This window comes from Paramormyrops kingsleyae, chromosome 18, assembly GCF_048594095.1.
Source record: "Paramormyrops kingsleyae isolate MSU_618 chromosome 18, PKINGS_0.4, whole genome shotgun sequence".
Taxonomy (NCBI): Eukaryota; Metazoa; Chordata; class Actinopteri; order Osteoglossiformes; family Mormyridae; genus Paramormyrops; species Paramormyrops kingsleyae.
This window is the reverse complement of record NC_132814.1, coordinates 22,479,478-22,504,384: the sequence shown is the minus strand read 5'-3', so window position 1 is coordinate 22,504,384 and position 24,907 is coordinate 22,479,478. Positions and strand designations below refer to the sequence as shown.

At 41.1% G+C, this 24,907-nt stretch overlaps 1 protein-coding gene across 1 annotated transcript; it reads right to left on the bottom strand.

Moving 5' to 3' along the window:
- Positions 1 to 17,058: 17,058 nt before the first annotated feature.
- On the bottom strand, positions 17,059 to 22,608 carry LOC111855322 (Fc receptor-like protein 5). The gene is made up of 11 exons (XM_072702402.1): positions 22,513 to 22,608; positions 22,171 to 22,206; positions 21,588 to 21,872; positions 21,183 to 21,476; positions 20,794 to 21,084; positions 20,411 to 20,704; positions 19,999 to 20,289; positions 19,337 to 19,630; positions 18,925 to 19,215; positions 18,252 to 18,527; positions 17,059 to 17,583 (listed from the first exon to the last, which is right to left on the bottom strand). Exons 1-11 carry the CDS (start codon positions 22,541 to 22,543, stop codon positions 17,444 to 17,446), a joined length of 2,523 nt encoding a protein of 840 aa, XP_072558503.1. The 5' UTR covers positions 22,544 to 22,608; the 3' UTR covers positions 17,059 to 17,443.
- Between the last annotated feature and the right edge of the window lie 2,299 nt (positions 22,609 to 24,907).

Genomic DNA, 24,907 nt, shown 5'->3' with positions numbered 1-24,907 from the left:
TTTCCAGACCGCCCCTTTAAATAGGGGCCAGCCTAGGGGGTTCCTTACACCCGCTAAAATCTCCCTGAAATACCTACATTTGAATTTTTAAAATTTCATCCATTTCCTGAACCCGTCTGTTAAATAAAGCAGCAGCGGTATTTCCCTGAGAGTTTTTCACTTGTACTTTAAATATTTTCTTATATTTTGCACAGGCGCTACATGAAGCTCATCGGCAGGGTAAATACACAACCAATGCAGCAGTAAGTGAAACAGAAAGCAGCTGTATAGTTGAGATAAACCGCATGTAACATAACATTTAAGGTGACAAAATGAATAATTCACAGAATTAGCAGGTCGTCGTTGCAGACGAAGGCACAAGATTTATTAGTCAGATTTGACAGCTGTAAGTCACGCTTACTGTAAGTTTCTCTTACAGTAAGCGTGATTCCCATAAACCGTATAACATCATATATATAACGTTATAGCGGTAATATCTCATATAATAAAATAAATGTAATCTAATTATGAGGAGTTCAAATCTGAGGTATTATTAGCATTATTATCCTTTGCCTTATAGAACAATTCAAGACTGTTAAAAGACGGTTTTCAAGTATTTTAAGAATATTTCAGAAAAGTGATTTAAACTTCATTTTTCATGTAATAAGCACAGCGTATGTTAATTTTTTTATAGCACTACATGTAGGCTAATTAACATGTAAATTAAGACGCTTATACCAATAACTATAGGTAACGCAAAAATAAAAGCAATACCGTCTAAATACAAAGTCGAACGCTGCCAAACCCCTTGTTAATTTATTGAAACACTGCGAACAGCTACCTGTGGATATTCGAAATGAATTAGAAACGCACTGCTTTTCTAATTTTGTACCAAATCAGTATTATTATTTTGATTAGTTTTGCTGTATTTTTGTAAGTACATATCGAATAGCTGCACGCGTCGCTTATTCGCGTGTGCTCGGAAACCCCTTTGTCCCCCCACCTATTATGATCAACAATTTCATCAGAAGTAGGTTTTCAATAACGTAACAGTTGTAATCATGCTAGAAAAAAATCACGGTACATATGATTTTACCTGGTCTTGGCAGAAATTTTAACTTTATGAATGCATTTTATAGCTAATGAGATCCAAATGTTGCTTTGAAAATGTGCATCTAGTTTCAAGGTTGTGAGAGTTTTGCTGATGGAAAATTCTTATCAGAGATTGGCCAGATCGCACATTACGTTACTTTCGTGAATTGGCAAAAAATGTGTTTTCTTTTAATTTCAGTTGTCCCAAGCAAGGTTATTCAGGGCAACTGAACTTATTTAGTTCTTTGAAAACGTTTCACCCTTCAATCCAGAGGGCTTTCTCAATTCTGACTGACTGGTTAGAGTAGCAGGTTTATAAATCCTGTGGAGCCCTCAAGTCATTAATACTTGATGGTCACTTGATGGTTGTTGTTTCCCCTGGCTTTCAGGTATGTCACCGTGACCACCTGGGCCAGGGTGTGAATGACTTTGAAACCGTCTGGGTAGAGTTGAAAGAACAGCATTGTAGGATCCCTGAGCTCATTCCCAGGGATCACACCCAGCCACCGGTTCAGGTATGTGGATGATACCTGGGTCAAAATAAAAACACATGAGAAGGAGAATTTCACCATACACATCAACGCTGTGGACATTAACATCAAATTCACTCGAGAAGGTGTCACAGGCAACAGCTTGACCTTCTTGGACTGTGCGGTACACATGGAGGAGGACAGGACCCTCAACATTGAAGTGTACAGGAAACCCACACGTACTGACCAGTATTTGCTCTTTGACTCTCACCACCCGCTGGAACACAAACTGGGAGTAATCAGAACCCTACACCATCGGGCAAAAAATATTCCCACTAGAACAGAGGGAAAGGAGAAGGAACACAAACATATAAAGGAGTCCCTCAAAACATGTGGATATCCAAACTGGGCTTTCTTCAAATCTGAGAAGAGTGAATATAAGAGCACAGCTACAACTGACAGGGAAGAGAACAAACGTAAGAGCGTTATCATCCCTTATGTTGCAGGGGTGGCTGAAAAGCTCAGGAGGATTTTCAACAAACATGGCATCCCCGTACATTTCAAACCAGGCAACACTCTGAGACAGCAACTGGTCCACCCTAAGGACAAAACACTCAGAGACAAACAGAGCAACGTAGTATATGCAGTTCAGCGCAGTGAGGAATGTACAGATCTGTACATAGGAGAAACCAAACAGCAGCTCCATAAACGTATGGCACAACACAAAAGGGCCAGCTCATCAGGGCAAGACTCAGCAGTTCACCTACATCTGAAAGAGAAGGGCCTCTCCTTTGAAGAACAGGACGTTAAAATTCTTGACCGGAAGGCTGACTGATTCAAATGAGGTGTGAGAGAAGCGCAGTGCACTGCAAGATTGAACGACCCTCGTGAAGCAGAGGAGGTGGAACTAAATAAGTCCATTTGCCCTGAATAACCTTTCTTGGGATAACCATGACCTGGACAACCGAGAATCTTCACAGACAATTTCAGTTGTCGTAACTCAAACACATTTCACCAAAGTATGCACCCCTAAATGTAATCAATAAAAGATGGAACTTGGCAAGACAGAGCTAATACTCAAAATATTCTATAGAATGTTCCAAACATTTGATTCATGGGGAAATCATGTACTGAACGGCTATGTGAAACTTCATTTCCAATATTTAATACCATGAAGACTCATAAGTATACTGTAATCACTCTTATTGATGGAATTAGGCTTCCAAGCAGTGTGGCTATTGTATGTTCACCATAACACCGTAACTAGGTCTTAGAAAAAGCTTTTAATGAATATGAAAGAGCTCGGATTTGGACTCCACCTGTATAAATTTCACAGACTTCAGGCATTATTGCAGTATTGTCCGTGACAAACATAGCCCATAGTATAGTAGAGCATAATTATAGTAACGTATACTACTGTGGTAATTCTGCTCCAACATTCACTAGGGCCACACTATATGAGCAAGAAACTGTTATAAGTTTATAGATTATTAAAAAGAATAAAATCTGCTGAGTTTGACCACAAGAATGATTAAAACATTTGATATATTAAATATTTAGAACGGTTCATAAGTTTGGTCGGAGAAAACGTTCTAATTCTAGAAAATAAAACTTTCAAAAAAAAAAATACTGGAATACACGTTTATTTTAAAATATGAAATGACTCGATGTTAAAATGTTAATGTTAAAATGTCAATAACCAAAACTAAGGTTAACATTGACCGTTTAAATACAATTATTTTAATGTTAAAATTAGCACAATGTTGCACATTTTGGGGAACTCTTGTGTTTTGATATAAACTATAATTACAAAATGTCACGGCTGTGGAATGTTTTCCCGAAACTGTCGCGGGCTTTATTCGGGCTATTCCCTGGGATTCCCTACATTACCGCTCACGCGGATGATCTGTGACGCCTGGCATCCTGCCCAGGGAGTCCCCTGCTTCCTATAGTCACCGAACTGGCAGCAACCCAGAGCGGGATAAAGAATGAAGTCAAATGCGTGGATATGAGAGAAGATGAAGTACAGGCCAGAGCTACTGTATGACATAATAAACGGCGCCATCTGCTGTTCGATACACGATCACTCTTACAATCTTGCTACATTTGAAATTAAATTTTATTACTCATTTGCCCAAGTACTAGTACACAAATACATCGGGATGCTTCATTTTTTATTTTATTTTTTTATTGTCCCGCCACCACCCCCCCTCGTTGGAGGACAACTTTATATGCTTCATTTTCACTTATTCCATCTGCTCTCTTTCAGACACACACATGCACACATTCCGTTCTCCAAAAAGACACTGATATCGAGTTGGACGGCTAGATGAACACCGCTTCAGTTCCCAAACCTCTCCTCAGAGGCACCTCAGTCATTCAATGTATTTATTTAATTTCACCACCAGTTCACTTAATTAATTGATGTCATTAGTTAAATAATGCAATGAGATATTGATTAGCCATACGAGGTGTACTAGTCAAAAAATACATTGGTGTATTGGATGGGGGCTGCAAACACTGGGGTGACACCCAATATTCTCCTGGAGTTAAAAATATGAATAAACTTTGTTTAGAGAATTTGTGTGTGAGAATTCGGTTCTCATCTAACCTACTGGCTGAGGGGAAAAAAACCTGTAGCCGATGATTTCAGTTGCATACGCATAAACAAATGTATACAGTCAATAATGAAATGGACAGGTAGCCAATACATACATACAAAGTCATAGAGGATAATGTGAGAGGACAGATTTGAGTCGGGAATAGATCCATCTCTGTCCCATGATATAGAAAACAGTGACACCCTGGGGGATAAGGGCCTTACAAAGGGGGCCAACAGACATGTGACTATTCTGCCAAGGATGGGATTGGACCCAGCAACCTTCCACAGACAGAGAGGCTAATCCTGCTGAGTCATACACTGTCATCTCGGTATATATTGTCAGTTTAAGACAAGACTAGACTCGACAAAGGCAATATGTTTACAAAAAGAACTCGTAAAACATCTGAATATAAACTAGTTCATTTTCAAAGGCTGCGTATAAACGTAATCTATTTCATTAAGCCTGGGAACTTGTTGGTGCCCATAAAGTGAAGTCTTTCGGTTGATTGTTTGGGGATGGACAGAGTATAGCTATTGAAATCACTAAAAAGTGTTTTAGAAGGAGGCACCTCAGCGACGACATGCTGCCTGTAACACAACCGCTTTCTCTGGCTGATGCATTCGAAGGGTCCCTATCATCATCAAAAGCAAATTTTAACAGTCGTTAAAATAGGGGATAGGCTCCGGACCCAGAAGGATAAGCGGTTTAGAAAATGGAGGGATGGATGGATAATAATCAAGAATGACAAAAAAGTTACAGAATATTGAGAATTGCACAACTTGGTCATATTGTGAAGCAGTGCACTGTCCAATAAGAGTTTACGTAAGGAGCATTGGTAATGTACATCATGACTTCTAGCTTAAGTTAACCCAGCTAACACAGAAATAGTGCTTAGTTAATATAGACCATGCAGATACAGCGGTTGATAATCTAATAATATATCATAATTCTACTTAACTCTATCGCTATTTCAGTCCAAATTTACCCCGTGTCTCTTTTTGCAAGTTCAAAATGTGGTATCTGTAACGTCGCGTTTCAGACGAGCAGGCAGACAAAGGAGTGGAGCCCTAAATACGGGCAGACGAGGAAACACGGCACACAACATCAATGACAGATCTGGCTTTACATAGTCTGACGTGGACTTAAATGCACAAGACAAGCCGAAAAAACAGGTGATCACAATCGGGAATTCACATGAGGTAAATGAGGGGGCGTGGCACACACGTGGATCGTACTAGCAGGTCATAACAGTATCCCAATGGCCCGTTATTGCTGTAATAGGTCGCGTTCGCCACGTGATGGCAGTATTATTCTGCAATTATACTGTAGGTATATTATTCCTTATTCGCTCGACATTGTTACCAACGTTTAAAAGAAATCAAGCGTAACTTATAGTTAGATGATTTCTCTGTTCTTTCATTGCATTCCTACCAATGTGCTGAGTAAAAAACACCGTTTATGCAAAAAATCATTGATTATCTTTTCCATACTTGTGTATTTTTTAAAGATAAGCTATTTAAATCGCTGGTAATAGGTGTTTGCTGGGGAAATGCAGAAAACGGTAGTATTGCGTGTAGGACTTCACGTATAGGATGCATGAAGATCCATGTGATAGGCCTATTGTTCGTTCTAATTCTGACTTAATTGTAGGCGACTTATTCCTTACATTTATCAGTTAATAATTGACACTTTTATTAATCCCCGTGGGGAAATTCTTTTTACGCCTCCCTCAACTTGCTCTTTGTAGAGCAAGTTGTCCGCGAAGGGCAGCCACCTGTAGCTCTTTGTAGAGCAAGCTGTCCGCGAAGGGCAGCCACCCATAGCAGTGCCCAGGGAGCTGGGGATTGAGGGTCTTGCTCAAGGACCCGCAGACGTGCTGAGGCTGGGCTTGAACCGGCGACCTTGTGATTACAATTGCTGGCAGCAATTTCTTTATACCCATTCAATCATAATTAAATTTCTTATGTTCTTATAATCCAGTTCTATTAAAACATCGTGATTATGATTTCCTATGCTAACATACATATCACGAAACTGCAGGACACCAAACTGGTGTATATAGATCTGCTGGGGGAACATTATTATCTTAAGACTAGAATATAGGGTTCCCCTTGCTAAAATTAACGGACAGCAACTCTGGACGTCAGTACTGATAATGCTAGTTTAGGTACATAGTAGGTATCTTTGTGCCCTAAATCACTTTTGATCATCTCAAATACTTCTTTGTCCAAATATGGTAGAGAAACATTATTTCCTGAAATCCAGGATATACGGTTCCCCCTTTTAAAACAGATATGCAGCAGCTCTGGACCCCAGTACTGATAATACACATGTACTTACGTATCTGAATGACTTTCAGTTATTCACACATGTTGCTATGCTCACTACTGTCCTCTTACTTGAATAAAATGCGGAACTGCACATTTGATATGTGCATATCAAGACATTTTTCACTATTCTATGCATCTATCTTTGTGGCAACAGTTTGAGGAAGGCCCTTTACTGTTTCAGCATGACTGCGCCCCAGTGCACAAAGCAAGGTCCATAAAGACATGGTTGGGTGAGTTTGGTGTGGAAGAACTTGACTGGCCCACACAGAGCCTTGACCTTAACCCCATGAAACACTTTGGGATGAACTAGAATGAAGATTGTGAGCCAAGCCTTCACGTCCTGGAAGAAAAGTAAAGAAAACATCAAGATGAACCATATTATGCATGAAAATGCATATTCATTCCTTTAGACTTTACAAACACAGTTAACATCCAAAGTTGAAACCATTTTTTAATCCAAACACCATATGATGCAAGGTGCCTCTTTAATTTTCTTTGTGTGTTATTTCCACCAACCTACATCCAAGTAAGTTGTTTTCAACTTGATCTTAGTTATTTTGAGGTTACCAAAGGATTTCAAGGGCTGTTGTACACTATCTATCAAACTTTTACAAATAACAAAATGTGAAATATTCAATAAAACAGTAGAGGTTATGGAAATTAATTTAATTGATCATGTAATTAATAATTAGTTCTGGCATGACACTTTCCTGTGTCTGCTCCGCTGTTCTGTGCATCTAACAACTGACCTCCTTGGCTTCCCGGAACTTTTCAAACTACTTCCTATATCTGATCCGAATAATGAATCGCGAAGGATTAGCAAATCACAGGCTCAATCCCGCCCCACTCAAAATGATTGACAGAGCGCACCATTATTATGAAAAATGGCATTACGGAATAAAACGCTGGTTCGGAAAACTGTCATTCGGAAATACATCAATATGAAAAGTTGAACTTTATTGTGAAATATAATTCGAATGATTTAAGTAATCATATAAAATAATATTTTTTTTATTTAAAAATAAAAGGACACGTTTAATTAATTGTTGAAATATTTTTTTTAAATAAAATTACACATTTATTTAATTATTGAAATATATATTAATTCATGTATTGATTTATTTATAGATATTTCATTTTGAGTAACGTGGCGTTCCAAACTTGAGCGTTAAATTAATCCATCACATAAGAAAGGAAGTTTATAATTAAGGAAGTCAGGGGCAAAATACACCTTCATCTATAGACTGGCAGGCTTATTTAGGTTTACAGTAAGTACCGCTCCAAGATTTCGGCGCTGCTGACGCCTAGCGGCAATAAACGGAACAGCTAGACGAGGGATCTAGGCTTTCATATCTACTGTTATGTTTCAGAATATGCAGATTCTGTTTAAATAATTCGCTAATAATAATCATGAAGTCTAGTAATAAGATTACTTTTTGGTCTAAAAACGTCAAAAACACAGTAATTCTTTTTTTTTTTTTACTTGCTAGCTGCTTGAGGGTAATGCTACGAGGAGGAGGAAGGCGAGGAGACCGCTGTGCCATCCCAGGCAGATGAGGAATACGAGTTTAATTAGGACTTGCTTGTTTTAGTCACCGTGTGCTTTAGCTGGGTTACATGGCTAATACACTGGCCATGTTGTCTCCTTCCATCTGATAACAGGTAAGTTTCAGGGGCCAAACACTTTACAGAGGAACTTCTCTCTCCATCTAAGAATAGCTAGTAACAGAGCCCAAATGGTTTGCAAAGAGTGCTTTTTCTCCCTGTCTGTTAAAAAATAAACTACATAGCCAATTGCTTTTCATGAAGTGCCTATTCTCCCAATCTGATAACAGAAAAGTTATAGGGCCCAAAACAGTTTACACTGATGCCATCTTTTCCCATCTTATAACGGGTATGTATCAGGGACCAATTGCTTTACTCTTAGTGCCTTCTTGTCCTGTCTGATAACAGATACGTTACACAGCCCAAAAGCTTTACAATGAGACTGTTCTCTCCCCGTCTGATGACAAGTAAGTTACGGGGCCTGAACAGTTTACACTGAGCGCCTTATGTCCCCATCTGGTGAAATGGTAAGTTTGCACAAGTTGCCTTCTGCCCCAGTAAGATATCAGGGAAGTTACAGGGGCCCAAACACCTTATACTGAGTGTCATCACTCCCCATCCGAATGAAAGTCATTTTTTGGACAAAATGCATTTTGTAAATGAAAGAAGCCATTTTGTGGACAAAATTAATTTTGTGAATTAAAGACAATCATTTTGTGGATGAAATGTATTTGGTGAATTATAGAAACTCAAAATGCATTTCATGAATGATGCACAGTCATTTCATGGATGAAGTTGATTCTGTGGAATCATGAGATGCCTTTCGTCTTTGCCTGAGTCAGGAGAGGTACGTAGCAGTCGTAGGACCGTGGGGGGAGGAGGTAGCAGCTTGCAATGACCAGTAGGTGGAGCACCGGCTTTTATTTTGCAGACGTGTGTAAAAAGACTAATCACTAACTAATTAGGAGCATAACAAGGACCCTCCTTACAACAGTTGACCAGTCCTGGCTGTTTCCCTAAACACTCTGCAGACTCGAATAAATGTAGCTACAAAAAATAGTTAGTGGCAGTCTAGTACACACATACCTATGATAAAGTTTAATAAAAAAAAACACAATGAGACATCAACAATAGTAACCAATTATAAAAAGGGGGTTAGTTGAACACAGGCACTGAAAGAATGCCCCCACAAGCTGAAAATAACAGGCGTTTGTCATGTTGTAGTATAAACAAACACACACAGCGGGATATTTAGAGATGCCGATTAACTGTACTGTGTCTTTGGACTGCAGGTTGAAACCCAAGTGAGAAACATATTTAATCCCCAAACAGACTTAATGGAGGCAAGAGTCAGACACCAAACTCCAGAGATTTGAGGCGGCATCCCAACCCAGTGAGTCACCAAATTTTATGCATGTTGGGAAAACAATGTAAAATGTGTGGCTCTGTGGGTTTGGACGCTGTAGTAGACATCAGAAGGGCTTATCTTCAGGCTGGCAGAGTGATGTCACCATTGGGCTCCTGAGCAAAGCCCTTAATCCCCAATCGCTCCAGGGACTGATTGACCCTGCTTTCTCAATATTACATCACATTGGATAAAAGCATCTGCCTGTATCTAAATGGAACGTACAATTTCTAGAGACATGGTTAATGTTTCGTGTATAATATCTCATTTTTGTTGCCTCAGATGCTGTTGCAGTTGTATAGCTGAATCATGTTGTTGGGTTGTATCTCTTGGATCGTAGGTTTTAATCATGCCCTAGCTATGTTTTCAAGGGTGTCCTGTTATTTTTCACAATCTGTACTCAATGACAAAAAAAGTAAATTTATTTGCATGTCGCAGACACGTCTGGTCACCAGACCCAGAGGACGCCTTGTAGACCGATTAGACAGCATTACCAGCACTTGACAGAGTCTGATAGGTCTCACATTGTGGGCTTGCATGAGGCCTGTCGGTCGTATCGTGCAATTGGCCAGCATGTGGGGCATGCAGATGTCACAGTCACCTGATGTTGTAACCAATGGGCACATGAAGGCACCTACACACGTTGTGAAGGTTCTGGTCACCCAGGACAGACCACACCAAAGGAGGATCGTCCTGTTGTGCGCCATGGATTACAGAATCCCACGACATCTGCGCCTGCCATCCGGACACAGGTATTGGACTCTCTACAGCACCCTGTGTCATCCTGCACCGTGTCTCCATGACTGGCATCAACCGGACTATGGGTTCACCGTCCCATGCACAGGCTACCGTTAACACCAGCACAGAGACAGCAGCATTTGGAGTGGTGCTGTAACCAGTAGGCATAGACTGATGACGAGTGGCATCATACCATGGTCAGCGATGAATCTCGGTTCTGCATCATTACGGATGACCAAGGGGAGAGGACCAATCCTGCCAATGATGAGGAGAGACACACCGGTGTTACTCCTGGCATTATGGTGTGGGGAGCCATAGGGTATGACATCATGGTGTGGGGAGCCATAGGGTATGACATCACGGTGTGGGGAGCCATAGGGTATGACATCATGGTGTGGGGAGCCATAGGGTATGACATCATGGTGTGGGGAGCCATAGGGTATGACATCATGGTGTGGGGAGCCATAGGGTATGACTTCATGGTGTGGGGAGCCATAGGGTATGACTCCTTACTGACATTGCAATACAGTCACATGACCTTTCACTACATGCAGATTCATTTAATTTCCACCACTCCATCTGGGTCCTTAACTTTTTTTGTCACTGAGTGTAGCATGAAGCTGCTCTTCTCCTGCAGTCTGTGTGATGTCCAGGGTCCCTCACATCCTAATACTTCAAACGGTAATTAATCCGGACTGGTGTGCGTTTGGAAATTCAGGCATATCTGCAGTCAGCACAGATGGAACTGGAAAGACCCCGGACAGATTGATGAACATCTGGGCTTGGATGTTTGATGCCTTTCAGCTATACTTTTAAAGACAGAGGACAGGCAAGGAGTGTTCATATTAACCTCTATATCTCTGATTAAAGGTAAACTGTGATAATCGGCAGGAATTCAGCTTTCAGTCAGACGCTGAACCATCTCTGTCAGTTTCAGTATAGCTGAGTGCTGTGGTGGCTTTGGGTTCCTGTTCAGTTTTTGCTTCTTTGAGCTGTCCCAGTTTCATAACATGTCTTTGAAAACAAAAATGCCAAAAAAATAGGGTACGGTACTTCTCCCTTTCTGCCATCTGGCTTGTAGGCTTCCATAATCAGCTCCCCAGAGATCGGTACCAAACAAGCACTTTAATGAGCTGATTAAGGGCAGCGCTTATACCCATACAGTCAATGACAGCTAATGGTGACACAGTTGCTTACCCAGCAGACATCAGGCGCAGGACTGGGCGCTGAAAGTGGGACAAACCACTGAGACTTCCTACACCCTATTTACATTAAGCAAAAACAAACTGCATCAATCGCAGTGTCAGTTGTGGGTCCCTTCTGTCACACATTATTATTTATATGTCAAATGCACAGCAGGGGGCGTAGTGGTTAAGGCACCCTGCCCAACCAGGGCAACTACTATGGGTCCTTGCTTTATATAATTATATTACAGCCAGCACAGGTACCCCCTGGACAGGATGCCAGTCCATCGCAGGGCACAGACACAACAGGAGTGAGCCTAACTGCATGTTTGGATTAAAAGGAGAAACTGAAGTACCCCGAAGAAACCCGCCCAACAGAAGAGCGTGCAAATTCCACACATACAAAGCAAAGATGGGATTCGAACCCAAGTTCTGAGGCAGCAAGTTGTGAGCCTTTGCAACCTCTGGCTTAACTACTGTAAATCTGCAGTTTCCTTTACAGTGTCTATCAGCCTTCTTGCCTGTCTCTTCTTTGCTTTGTCTGTCTGTCTGTCTGTCCGCCTGTTTGTCTGTCTATCCAACTGCCTGTCCCTCTGTCTGCCTGCCGATGTCTCTGTGTGGCAACCCAGGGTCACGTCACTACAAAAAACACGGAGCTTCAGACTAACATATCTTAGTTGGTCTCCCCAGCATGATTTGGTCGCCCCCCTTCTTTTTGGTGCAGCATGGTGTTAATCAATGACCTTGCATGCTGATGAATAGTTGTCCAAATTTGCATACCTTGGTTTTTATATTGATGAAAGATGACAGTGACTTAGAACTCCATACAGTATCCCCTTCACATCCACAGGGGTTAGGGGTAGCAGATCTGCGAGAATGTGACACTTCACCAATAATACTTGAGCCCCCCAACCTCTACCCATAAATCTGCTGACCTGAACAATAGCATAAAAGTCTATTTATTAGCACTATGTTTTGGGCTCATTGTTAAAAATGCAAAATTAACAGCACTGGAAAGTTACTGTCAGAAAGACACCTTCATGAGTGAGGCTAGTTATCGAGACAAAGATGCGTGTCGTACCCAAACCAAGACTTAAAGATGTACTATCCATTCATACTAACAAATTTTATGTATTACTAAATATATTCATATGATTTTATGTAATCCAAATCATTTTCAGTATTGTTTTTGGCTTAGGCAAGTTTATGTGATTTTTCGGCAAGTTGCAAAAATATTGTGGGGGGAAAAAACATATTTTTAGCCTTGTTGTGTGAGTACAGGTGGACCTACATCATTTGCCTGAAAGTAAGGAATAACTGGGGAGGGATGTGTCTTTGGTGATGTGGAGGGCCTTCAGGTGGCAGTGGCTGGTGTTGATTTCCTCCAGGCTCTGGTACAGTAGGTGCATAGATGGGATTTAACTTCTGAATGACAGAAATATGTTAAACTACAGATTTCAATCATTTAGAGGCGCCCCCTACTGGTCACAGATGGTTGAATGTGTTATAATTACCATTTTGGATTTCAGAAGTTTGTACATCCATGAAAATGTAACTTTACATGTTTCTGTCACTTTCTTGTTATTTGCAATAGGCTGTTTCTAATTGTATTATTTAATTGCACTTTAAGAAGCATGCAGAAATGTTTCACTAGCATTCAGCTGTGCTAGTTTTATATAATATATATTTGTGTGTCCTCAGTATAATACTGTGTCTGATCTGGCTATGATAACCATAAATGTGTATTTAATATGTTTATATTCTGTACTTCTTCTCTTTTCTACAGAAACCACACACACACACACACACACACTCACGAACCAGAGCTGGACTGCCTAGTGCAACCTGGTACCAAAACCCTCATTTACTGGTCATCTACAGTCTTTATGTTCTCCCAACAATGTCCAGGTGGTGTCGCTACACTCCACAGAGAGCTGTAGTCATCTGAAGCCACTGAGAAAACTCATAAACACAAAGAGCCACACATTTTCACTATAAAATATGGACAGCAGCAACCAAAAGCTGCTTACACAAAATATTTACCACACCAGATACTGTACATTTATACAAATAAATGTAATCAGCTACACCACTGTCCAAAGACCTAAATGTCTTTCCTACCCAGAGCATTCTGCGTGATGCATGTTATTAAGAAAACACTTGTCACGCGCTGACCGAGGAAGCAGAAGCCAGGAAACGTAAGAACGTGGAAAATACTGGGTTTAATGGGAGCGAACACGAAGGAACAGGCAACAACACAGATCGACATTACAATGACCGGACTGGGGAAACAAACGGAAACGCGGACTAAATACAATGGACTAATGACAACAATCAGGAACAGCTGGTAAACACAGGGAATCCACACAGGGTTAACGAGGGGGCGTGACACACGGAAGGAGCGGACGATCGGGGCATGACAATACTAGACTATTTTAACATGTAAAGCACTGTATTCAACTGAGTAAATGGCTTCCAAAACTTATAAAGAGACTTATAAAGCCAACCCACAACACTGAACAGCAATTAAAATCACATTTCAGATAAAGGGCCCATAATTAGTATCTCAGGTTCCGGGTGATGCAGACCTTTTTCATCACATATTTCTTTGGTAGCCAGTTTGACTGTTGTGTATTGGATCTGAATATCTTTATTTCTTCATCCATTCATCCATTCATCAAATAACTGCTTATCCTGGTCAGGGTCCCAGTGGGCTTGGAACCCATCCCAGGCAGTAGGGGGTACAAGGCTGGGGTACAAGGCTGGGGTACACCCTGGGTACGATGCCAGTCCACTGCAGGGCTCACTCACAATGGTCAATGTATAGATGCCAATTAGCATGATTGTATGTCTTTCGACTGTGGGAAGTAACCCAGCCAACACAGGAGAACTGCACACTCAGAGAGCAGAGGTGAGACTGGCACCCAGACAGCAGTTAAAAAAGATCTTGAGCAGCACAAGAATTGTCTGAATGGGAAGGAGGCTTGTAAGGAAGACCATGGAGAGGCCAGCAACCAGTCTGAAAGATCTACAAGCTTCAGTGGCTGAGCCTGGAGTAAAGGTACATCAATAAATAACCTCTAAGAAACAGAATGGAAAGGTAGAAATGAAGACGTCATCATTTAGAATGAATAAACTCAAAAGCCCACTGCTGATGGCCCAGAATCACTACTGGGAAGCAGGGAGGCAGTGGTGTCATGCTGTGGGATGGTGGCTGAGACTGGGAATACAGGGAGAAATTATAGAATAATGAATAGAGGGATGAATCTAAAGAAAAACAAAGCATGCTAGAAGAATCATTGTTGATCACAAGCGTGGGAACAAAGTAACTTTAGCGGAATTACTTTTAAAAGACTTCAGCAGAACATTGTGTGGTTATTGCATGACAGTGTTACCCACAGGCCAGAGGCTATGGTGTGTCGATTATTGTCAAAGATACCAAAACCACTGAATCGCTCAGCGACAGCGCAGGTCACACTGAGCCACACTTATAAAAATATAGTTACATTTACCTTCATTTATTTAGTAGACGCTTCTGTCCAAAGTGACATACAAGCGAGTTCTTTCATGTTTCTGTTTTAAGCCACAAACATTCAACAGTAATTCAGCTGAAAACCAAGTGAACAGAGGAAGAGCTAAAAAGATCAGGTTAAGAACTGCTCACATTTTCCATCAATGCAGATGTTAATAAAATGTAAACATAAGATGCAAATACTCTACCAGGTCTGTAACTGAGGTATAATATAAATGATCGTTTAGAAAATAACATAAAACTCCATGAGCACCATATTTTATGCCAAAAGCTCAGTGTTAAAGAAAACATATTAAATTACATAATTAGACTGAGCTGGTATTACAGTATGTAATTAATGTCAGCTCAATCTGAAGACTCTGACTAAATAGCACAATAATAGGCATGTTCTTCAGCCCCTGAAACAAAAGATAAGTGTAATTCACATGGGCATTCAGGAAACACGCTTTAGCTCCATAGTACTGTAGCGGTCAGAGGATGGAGACCGTTGTCATTGACCTGCACACGCGTCTTCTTAGCCTTAGCCTTAACCTTAGCCTTTGACTTAGACTTTGACTTAGACTTTGACTTAGATTTGACTTTACTGATCCCTTTGGGTGGCAATTTGTTTGGTCCAGCAGCAAGTTCACAGATATAAACAGGATAAAAACAATTATTACAGTAAGGAAAGAGGTACAAAAATGTACGAAATAATGTAAACCGTTACTAAAGTAAAGAATATTAACAACTGAGAGCAGATAAAATTGTTTTCCCATATCTTGCAATGCTATTTGTAGTGCACAAAAGTAAGGCAATACTGTATGACACAATGTAAATGTCATATTGTACATCCCTTATATGCAGTGGGCATTATGAATATTATGCAGTGGATTATATTTATATGAATATATTGTGCAACAGTGCAACAGAATCTGTGCAAAGTGTAGACAGTGCATTCAAGCTGATCAACAAGAATTCTTTCACAGGAGAGTAATACTAAGTGCACAAGGTCAGCTGTCATTCTGCACATGTCTTTAATTCAATATACATGCTTTTAGATACATTCATTTTTATATCCTACATTTTTAAACCTGTACTTTGTGGTCAAAATGCATTTCATGAATGAAAGAAAGTCATTTTGTGGATGAAAAGCATTTTGTGAATGATACACAGTCATTTTGTAGACAAAATTGATTCTGTGGAATCACAAAATGCATTTTGTCTTTGGCTAAGTTAGGAGAGGTACGTAGTACTGTAGGCATGCACCCCTGCGGGGAGGGGGTAGTACCTTTCAGTGACCAGAAGGTGGAGCACCGGCTATGATTTTGCAAACTCATTTTATTACGTTTAACTTGTATTTAAATGTAATAAAAATACAAATTACTCCTGGGCCCATAGTTTTATTGTTGTATTTACTCGTTAGTCTCACTATTTTTTCCATTACATTTTTTATACTTTCAAGCCAAGCCAATGAAAAATCCTGGCATTGAGATCTTACTTCATTAAGACATCTTGGTGTACAATGAGAACTGGGTGCACAGTAAAATAAACATGAAGTCGGACTACTATACTACTACTATACTACTACTATATTTCATTTTTCCAATGAAAAAAAGGCACATTAGCAAACAAGGAAAGGAATTTGTGATGGTAAGCTGCAGCAGCAAATTACATTAAACCTTATTCTATATTCTCTTTATTTTATGGCTTTATGCTTTATTTTACGGTGTCTTAAGGTGCTAGAAAGACGCCTTTTAAATAAAATGTATTATTATTATTATACCTCTTATTCTATTTCAGTAATTTTCTTGGTGAAGCCGCCGCTATAAGGTTTGGTCTCACTGGCTCTCATTCTGATATGGAAGCCAGTGGACAGCAGTACCACTTAAGCTATTTATTGGGGGGGGGGGGGGGGGGGGGCTTAAACTCAGTCTCCACTCTGTGGGTAGGGGGTGTATGTTTTCCCCGTATAGAGTGGGTTTCCTACAGGTACTCCAGCTTCCTCCCACAGTCCAAAGTCATGTATTTAGGCTAGTCGGTATCTCCAAACTGCCCTTATTCTGTGAACTTGGGTGTCAGTGTGCAGTGATGGATGGGAATCCCACCCTGGAATAGACCCCAAGCTCCCCGCGTGATGCTGACCAGGGTCCGTGACCAATCGCGGTGCACGGAGCGGGGAAGCAGGAGAGGAATACAAAGGATTGAGTAACACGGGATTTAATGGGGAACTGGAGCAGTGACATGGAACAGACAGCACGACACAATCAGATGTGAATAGACTGCAATGACAGACCTAGGGAAACGCACTCGAACGCGGACTGAAATACACAGGACTAGTCAGGAATAACACGAAACAGCTGGTAACAATCGGGGTGTCACAGCTGCACGAGGTAACGAGGGGGGCATGGCACACGGAAGGATCGTATGTGCAGGTCATGACAGTAACAATAGATCATTTTCCTTATGAGTTTAAAAGGTTTAATCTGAACGTGTCTTTTTAAACTACTGAAATCTGTCACTTATCTCAGTGCTGGTGGCTGATTAGTCACTAGATATCTGTGCAGTATTTAGTGATCTCTTGGTTTGTCATGTACAATCGGCCATGTGCCTTGGGGCTGTACCACACCTTGGTCTTCCACAGAATTCTAGCATCAGAATAATGGAGAGGAGAATCATAACAGCCGATCCGACACCAATCCGAGACACATTCTCTATAGCCTGTGAAACTGAGGGAGAGACAAAAATCACACATGAGGTCTGTAACAAACCACAGCTGATCACACAGAGGTAACGTTGCAGCTCAGAATGATCTGACAAGTAAAATAGGTCAGTGCTTTTAAAATTTTAATTGCAAAATTACGCAGATATGCTGGTGTAATTCCTGTAGTGAGGGTGGAGTAAACTGGTTTGCAGGGTTGCCAGCTTTGGTCAGCTGGCTGGCATGAGATTTTCAATTTGAGATAAATCTGCACACACATTTACATGTATGTAACAGTTTTATTACATTGTAATTAGTCAGTAGGGTTTGCAAATTACCCCAATGCTTTAGATGCAGTTAATTTTAGTTTCATACAGGAATATAGATTTGCAGTGAGATTTCTTGCATAAACATCAGAATCTGAAAGGATGAGTGTCAGTTCAGATGCGTGAGAGCTGACAACCCAGGGTGTGGCAGTTCTGTTCCCTCTACGTGAGATAAATGTTATTGATGCTAAGAGGAAAATCGCTTGCATATATCAGAAAGACTATTAGCCTCAAATATGTCACTTTGAACAAAAGCTTCTGCTCAGTGAAGTAAAATGCAGAGATACAATCACACCCACAGCCCTGGAGGTATGAGGCCAGAGCACTGAAGGTAACATGACAAATACATTAATAAAACAATAATACTTACTAATGATATTGGGCACCAAACCGTTGCTGATTGTGGAGTAAAATGGTTCTTCAGTTCTGTTCCCTCTACATCTGTATTCCCTGTGATAGGAGCCATTCCCAGATCTCACAGTGAAGGTCTGTCCATCCTGGTCTTCAGGAAGCTGAGATCCATCTGCGTACCACGTGTAGCTCCATCCAACAGAGCTTCCCTCAACTTCACACCTCAGTGTCAGACTGTCTTTGGTCAAGATCTGCAGAAATCCTGTATCCACAGCCAGAACAGCCTGAGGATAAACTTAAAACATAAATATCAGCGTTCAATATCCATGCATGCATCCATCCATTTTTCATACAGTACACACTGGGCCTATGCAGGGTCTCAGTGGTGCAGAGCCTATCCCAGATGCAACAGACGCAAAGCAGGGAATAACCGAGGATGGGGCACAAACCCATCACAGAACTGTTAATAAGTTAACATGATATAGTAGAAATGTTTCACTTTTAAGAAAAACAAATTATACAGAATGACTGATATTAAGGAGAAAAATGATAGAGAGAGGAAACAGAAAAGGTGCAAAACACATTAAGCTCCAGATATTTCAGGAAGCATCACTGACCCCTTAAACAAAGTAGCTTAATCAGAAATTATTATGGCATCGCTGAAAAGTTTCTTTTTCTCTTTTAAAGCTTACCATGAATGTCCACCTGCAGAGGGTCACTGTACTGAGAGTAAAAGCTCCCTCTCTGAGCCCGACACCAGTACTGTCCACTGTGGGACAGAGCAGCAGAGATGATGGTGTAACTGGACCCATCCGTCCTGCTGTTGTCAGGGTTGGACAGTTCTGTTCCCTGTCTGTCTTTGTACCAGAGATACTTCCAGCCAGAAGAGGCTCCCCTGACCCTACAGCTCAGACTGATCCTCTCTCCTGTGTAGGTCTCTCCATGTGAGGAGTCGAAGGATAGTTCCGGCTTTGGGATTTCATCTTAGGGAATAATGTGGGGAAATTCAACACATCATATACGATTATGTTTTTAGTCTTATTCAAAGCAAATTATATAAAATATGTTATACGGAGAAATATTCAAATATAAAATAATACATACAATGTACAGTCAGTGTAACAGGATCACTAATTGGGGAGCTGACTGTTCCCCTTGTAGATCTTCCAGAACATTGGTATTTCCCAGGATGGGATGGACCAGCAGAGTGGATCATGTAAATGTTTCTCTCTGCTCTGCTGGAGTCACTCTCATCTGCAGGAAGCTCCTGTCCATCTCTGTACCATTTATACTCCCACTGTGTAGAGTCACCCTGAAGTTCACACCTCAGAGTTACTCTTTCAGTGCGAAACAAGTCTGTCCATTCAGACTGCAGGGTCAGCAGGGCTTGGGGCAGATCTGTGAAGATAGACAAACAGCAGTCAGATGGTAAAATATAAAAACACACAAACCCTCCTTTCTGGTCTGTTTATTGTTAGAATAACCAGGGTGTTGGGCAGCCATTGGACCTTGGGCACACAGAGGTTTTGTCTCCTATCATACTATGGAGTTCTGTTTCCTCTCCTCCTTTGTCTGCTAGTTCTCGCTCACTATTCATTCACAGTTTGTTACCCCAAACCAGTGTAGGTACAGTTGTTATTGGATTCTGAGTTAAGCACTTTGGGTAAATCATGCAAAGAAAGGCACTATATAAAACAATTTCCAAGCAGAATAAATTACATGGTTATATATCACTTTATATGAGTTTGCCTCTTTCAGTAACTTACCATGAATGTCCACCTGCAGAGGGTCACTATACTGAGAGTAAAAGCTCCCTCTCTGAGCCCGACACCAGTACTGTCCACTGTGGGACAGAGCAGCAGAGATGATGGTGTAACTGGACCCATCCGTCCTGCTGTTGTCAGGGTTGGACAGTTCTGTTCCCTGTCTGTCTTTGTACCAGAGATACTTCCAGCCAGAAGAGGCTCCCCTGACCCTACAGATCAGACTGATCCTCTCTCCTGTGTAGGTCTCTCCATGTGAGGAATCGAAGGATAGTTCCGGCTTTGGGATTTCCCCTGTGGGAATAATTTGGGGAAATTCAATACATCATATATGATTATGTTTTTAGTCTTATTCAAAGCAAATTATATAAAATGTGTTATACAGAGAAATATTTAAATATAAAATAATACATACAATGCAGAGTCAGTGTAACAGGGTCACTAATTGGGGAGCTGACTGATCCCCTTGTAGATCTTCCAGAACATTGGTATTTCCCAGAATGGGATGGACCATCAGAGTGGATCATGTAAATGTTTCTCTCTGCTCTGCTGGAGTCACTCTCATCTGCAGGAAGCTCCTGTCCATCTCTGTACCATTTATACTCCCACTGTGTAGAGTCACCCTGAAGTTCACACCTCAAAGTTACTCTTTCAGTGGGAAACAAGTCTGTCCATCCAGACTGCAGGGTCAGCAGGGCTTGGGGCAGATCTGAAGATAGACAGACAGCAGTCAGATGGTAAAACACGATGGTATATAGCAGCTTGCAATGTATGAGTGTTTCTCTTTCAGTAACTTACCATGAATGTGCACCTGCAGAGGGTCACTGTACTGAGAGTAAAAGCTCCCTCTCTGAGCCCGACACCAGTACTGTCCACTGTGGGACAGAGCAGCAGAGATGATGGTGTAACTGGACCCATCAGTGCTGCTGTTGTCAGGGTTGGACAGTTCTGTTCCCTGTCTGTCTTTGTACCAGAGATACTTCCAGCCAGAAGAGGCTCCCCTGACCCTACAGCTCAGACTGATCCTCTCTCCTGTGTAGGTCTCTCCCTCATGGGATGTGCAGGTTGTGACAGCTTCTGGTTTCTCTCCTTGTAATAAGCATTAGTACATTTATTAGGTGAATTTGCAGGAAACACAAAGGAAATGGGATCTGAGACATTATAATTATTATTTGCTTTTTACTCACCAGATACATTGAGATGTAGAGATCCAGGTTGAGACTGAATTACTGGGTCACTTCCTCTCTCTGCCTGACATATATATTCTCCACTGTCAGATACTTTAGCAGACTGGACAATGTAGTTCTTCTGTGCTTCTGTACTTTGGGGAGTCAGATGCTGCAGTCCTGTTTGTGTGGTTCTTTTGGCCCATGAATATCTCCATCCAGATCCTCCTCTTATATCACATTCAAGGGTCCCAGTTTCTCCACTGAACCACACAGGTGCTGGAGGATTCTGACGTATCACAGCCTGTGCTACATCTAAAAAATGCACAGTAAACAAAAAGAAAATATCATTTTAGACATTTATGGTTTTTTTCTATGTTATTATGCACTTTGTACAATGTGACTGTTTCTCCTTTAATAACTTACCATGCACTCGCAGGCTGTGATAGTTGCTGTAAGAAACTTCACTTCCTCTCTGTCCGCTACACTGATAATGTCCTTGGTCAGTCTTCATCACAGGTTGCAGGATGTACGTTTCACCATCTTGCCCACTGCTGCCCAGAAGCTGAGAGATGGCTCCATTTGTCTCTTTGGTCCAGATATATTTCCATCCCTCAGACCCAGAGAACCGACAGGTGAGAGTAACTTTCTCTCCTAGGAGCACGTCTGACCCTGGAGGATCTGCTGTCAGCCAAGCCTGAGGCCAGGACTCTGGGGCAGGAACCAACGTGAAAAACATCATGTAACACATATATGTATAATTTTTTTTAATTGTAATTACTATCATTTATCCATCCATCCATCTAGTCAGCCAGCAAAAATTATATACTCAGATGAAATGTGGTGACATACAATCAACGTAATAAATTAAACTATTAAATATCTTATCATATTTTGCCTGTCATCTAACGGGTGGCTGTACTGGTTGCACCAGCCTAACAATGACTCTGCTGACAACGACATGGGAGAACAATAAATGTGTTTTTTATTTTTGAAGCCACAGTCTTACCTGCCGATCGGCTAAGGTAAACCAAAGCTGTGAAATCTAAGATGGAAAAGTACAGAGAAAGTGAATTCACAGTCATTTACTTTCTCTTTATCTGCATAATGCTGTGTCATTTTTGGGAGGTAATAACTGTTTATTAAAACCTTCTGGGCTTGAAATTTACTTCATTTAAAATAACAAAACAAAATAATTTATATACCAGATAACAACATGAAGTATAAGCAAGACATAACAGACCACTGTACTTTTCATAAAGGTTCTTACATTTCATATATTTCCTTTTATTTATACCCATCAGCCACATATTACAGCTGCACATTAATGAAGGATTAACATCTTACTTACAGGTCCATGGAAACGTCTCACACAGCCTCATCTTGCTCTCATACCAGCAGCTTAATGAGAGACCTCAGCTGAAGTAGCTGCAGAGAGGAAATGGTGGAAAAAAAACATCTGCTTTGAGGTCAACAGTGATGCACACAAGTGTCAGATGTTAGTTCAAGTCTGTTTTTCTCTTATGCAGTTTTGCTTATTATTAAATGCTATAGTCATCTCAGTTTTGGAGAAAATGTACAGTAGCAAACTGTGGTTTACTTTACTAATAGCCCATAACAGGATTAAGAGTAATAATAGTGTTATTGTCTTTCACATTAGCTCTGCCAATCAGTCCTACACTTGTCTGTATTGCTATCAAGCTTATCAGCAAGAGTACCTTCAATCATTCTACACATCTTTAAACATACATGCTTTCATGTAAAAATTTCCTCTCATGTCCATTAGGTGCCTATCTGGTTCTGGCTTGGTTGGTGGAGTTAAGATCATAGCATTCTCTATTTAAGTGGCCCTCAAACTACGGTGCACGCACCACCAGCGGTACTCAGAGTGGCCCCAGGTGGTATGTGAGACGAGTGGTAATTTCTTGTGCACCATGAAAAAAATTGAGATCAGTGGAAAATCACTCCATATAAAAGCACATTTACTTAGTTGTTTTCAATTTTTACATTCTGTGTTATGGGGCATTTGGGGAGGATTAATGTTGCCTGCTCAAAAAGTGGTGCAGTTTCACATAAACATGCGTTTTGTAATATTCACTTAGGTATACACTCACCTAAAGGATTATTAGGAACACCATACTAATACGATGTTTGACCCCCTTTCGCCTTCAGAACTGCCTTAATTCTACGTGGCATTGATTGAACAAGGTGCTGAAAGCATTCTTTAGAAATGTTGGCCCAGATTGATAGGATAGCATCTTGCAGTTGATGGAGATTTGTGGGATGCACATCCAGGGCACGAAGCTCCCGTTCCACCACATCCCAAAGATGCTCTATTGGGTTGAGATCTGGTGACTGTGGGGCCATTTTAGTACAGTGAACTCATTGTCATGTTCAAGAAACCAATTTGAAATGATTCGAGCTTTGTGACATGGTGCATTATCCTGCTGGAAGTAGCCATCAGAGGATGGGTACATGGTGGTCATAAAGGGATGGACATAGTCAGAAACAATGCTCAGGTAGGCCGTGGCATTTAAACGATGCCCAATTGGCACTAAGGGGCCTAAAGTGTGCCAAGAAAACATCCCCTACACCATTACACCACCACCACCAGCCTGCACAGTGGTAACAAGGCATGATGGATCCATGTTCTCATTCTGTTTACGCCAAATTCTGACTCTACCATTTGAATGTCTCAACAGAAATCGAGACTCATCAGACCAGGCAACATTTTTCCAGTCTTCAACTGTCCAATTTTGGTGAGCTCGTGCAAATTGTAGCCTCTTTTTCCTATTTGTAGTGGAGATGAGTGGTACCCGGTGGGGTCTTCTGCTGTTGTAGCCCATCCGCCTCAAGGTTGTGCGTGTTGTGGCTTCACAAATGCTTTGCTGCATACCTCGGTTGTAACGAGTGGTTATTTCAGTCAAAGTTGCTCTTCTATCAGCTTGAATCAGTCGGCCCATTCTCCTCTGACCTCTAGCATCAACAAGGCATTTTTGCCCACAGGACTGCCGCATACTGGATGTTTTTCCCTTTGCACACCATTCTTTGTAAACCCTAGAAATGGTTGTGCATGAAAATCCCAGTAACTGAGCAGATTGTGAAATACTCAGACCGGCCCATCTGGCACCAACAACCATGCCACGCTCAAAATTGCTTAAATCACCTTTCTTTCCCACTCTGACATTCAGTTTGGAGTTCAGGAGATTGTCTTGACCAGGACCACACCCCTAAATGCATTGAAGCAACTGCCATGTGATTGGTTGATTAGATAGTTGCATTAATGAGAAATTGAACAGGTGTTCCTAATAATCCTTTAGGTTAGTGTATAACAGCAGAGAAGCTGACTGGTGCGTCACCTGACATAAACATGCATTTTCTGATGTTCACTTAGGTATATAAGAGCAGGGAAGCTGACTGGTGCATCACCTGACATAAACATGCATTAATGTCCCTGTTGGATTGATGTTGAATCGGAATCAAATCATTGGCTTGTGAATCGGAATTGATGCCAATATCCAGCCCTATTGCCTGTTTTGGGGGTGGCTCAGGGTTAATTAATGGTTGGATTTTATAATGAGTTATACAGTATAATGAGTATAATGACTCCAATTTTCAAATATATATACACAATTTTCAAATTAGTATATTCCAACCTTATTTCAGCATTAAGTGACCAATTTCTAAATGTAATACCTTTTTTGACCACAGGATGGCATTAGCGCAGCACTTTTCACTACCACTAT

Coding starts and splice junctions, on each gene's coding strand:
- LOC111855322 (XM_072702402.1), bottom strand. CDS start 22,543: ATGAGGCTGTGTGAGACGTTTCCATGGACCT. Junction 21,873..22,170: donor TTACCTTAGCCGATCGGCAG/GTAAGACTGTGG, acceptor TTCCTGCCCCAG/AGTCCTGGCCTCAGGCTTGG. Junction 17,584..18,251: donor TTTGGTGCCCAATATCATTA/GTAAGTATTATT, acceptor TCTCTCCCTCAG/TTTCACAGGCTATAGAGAAT.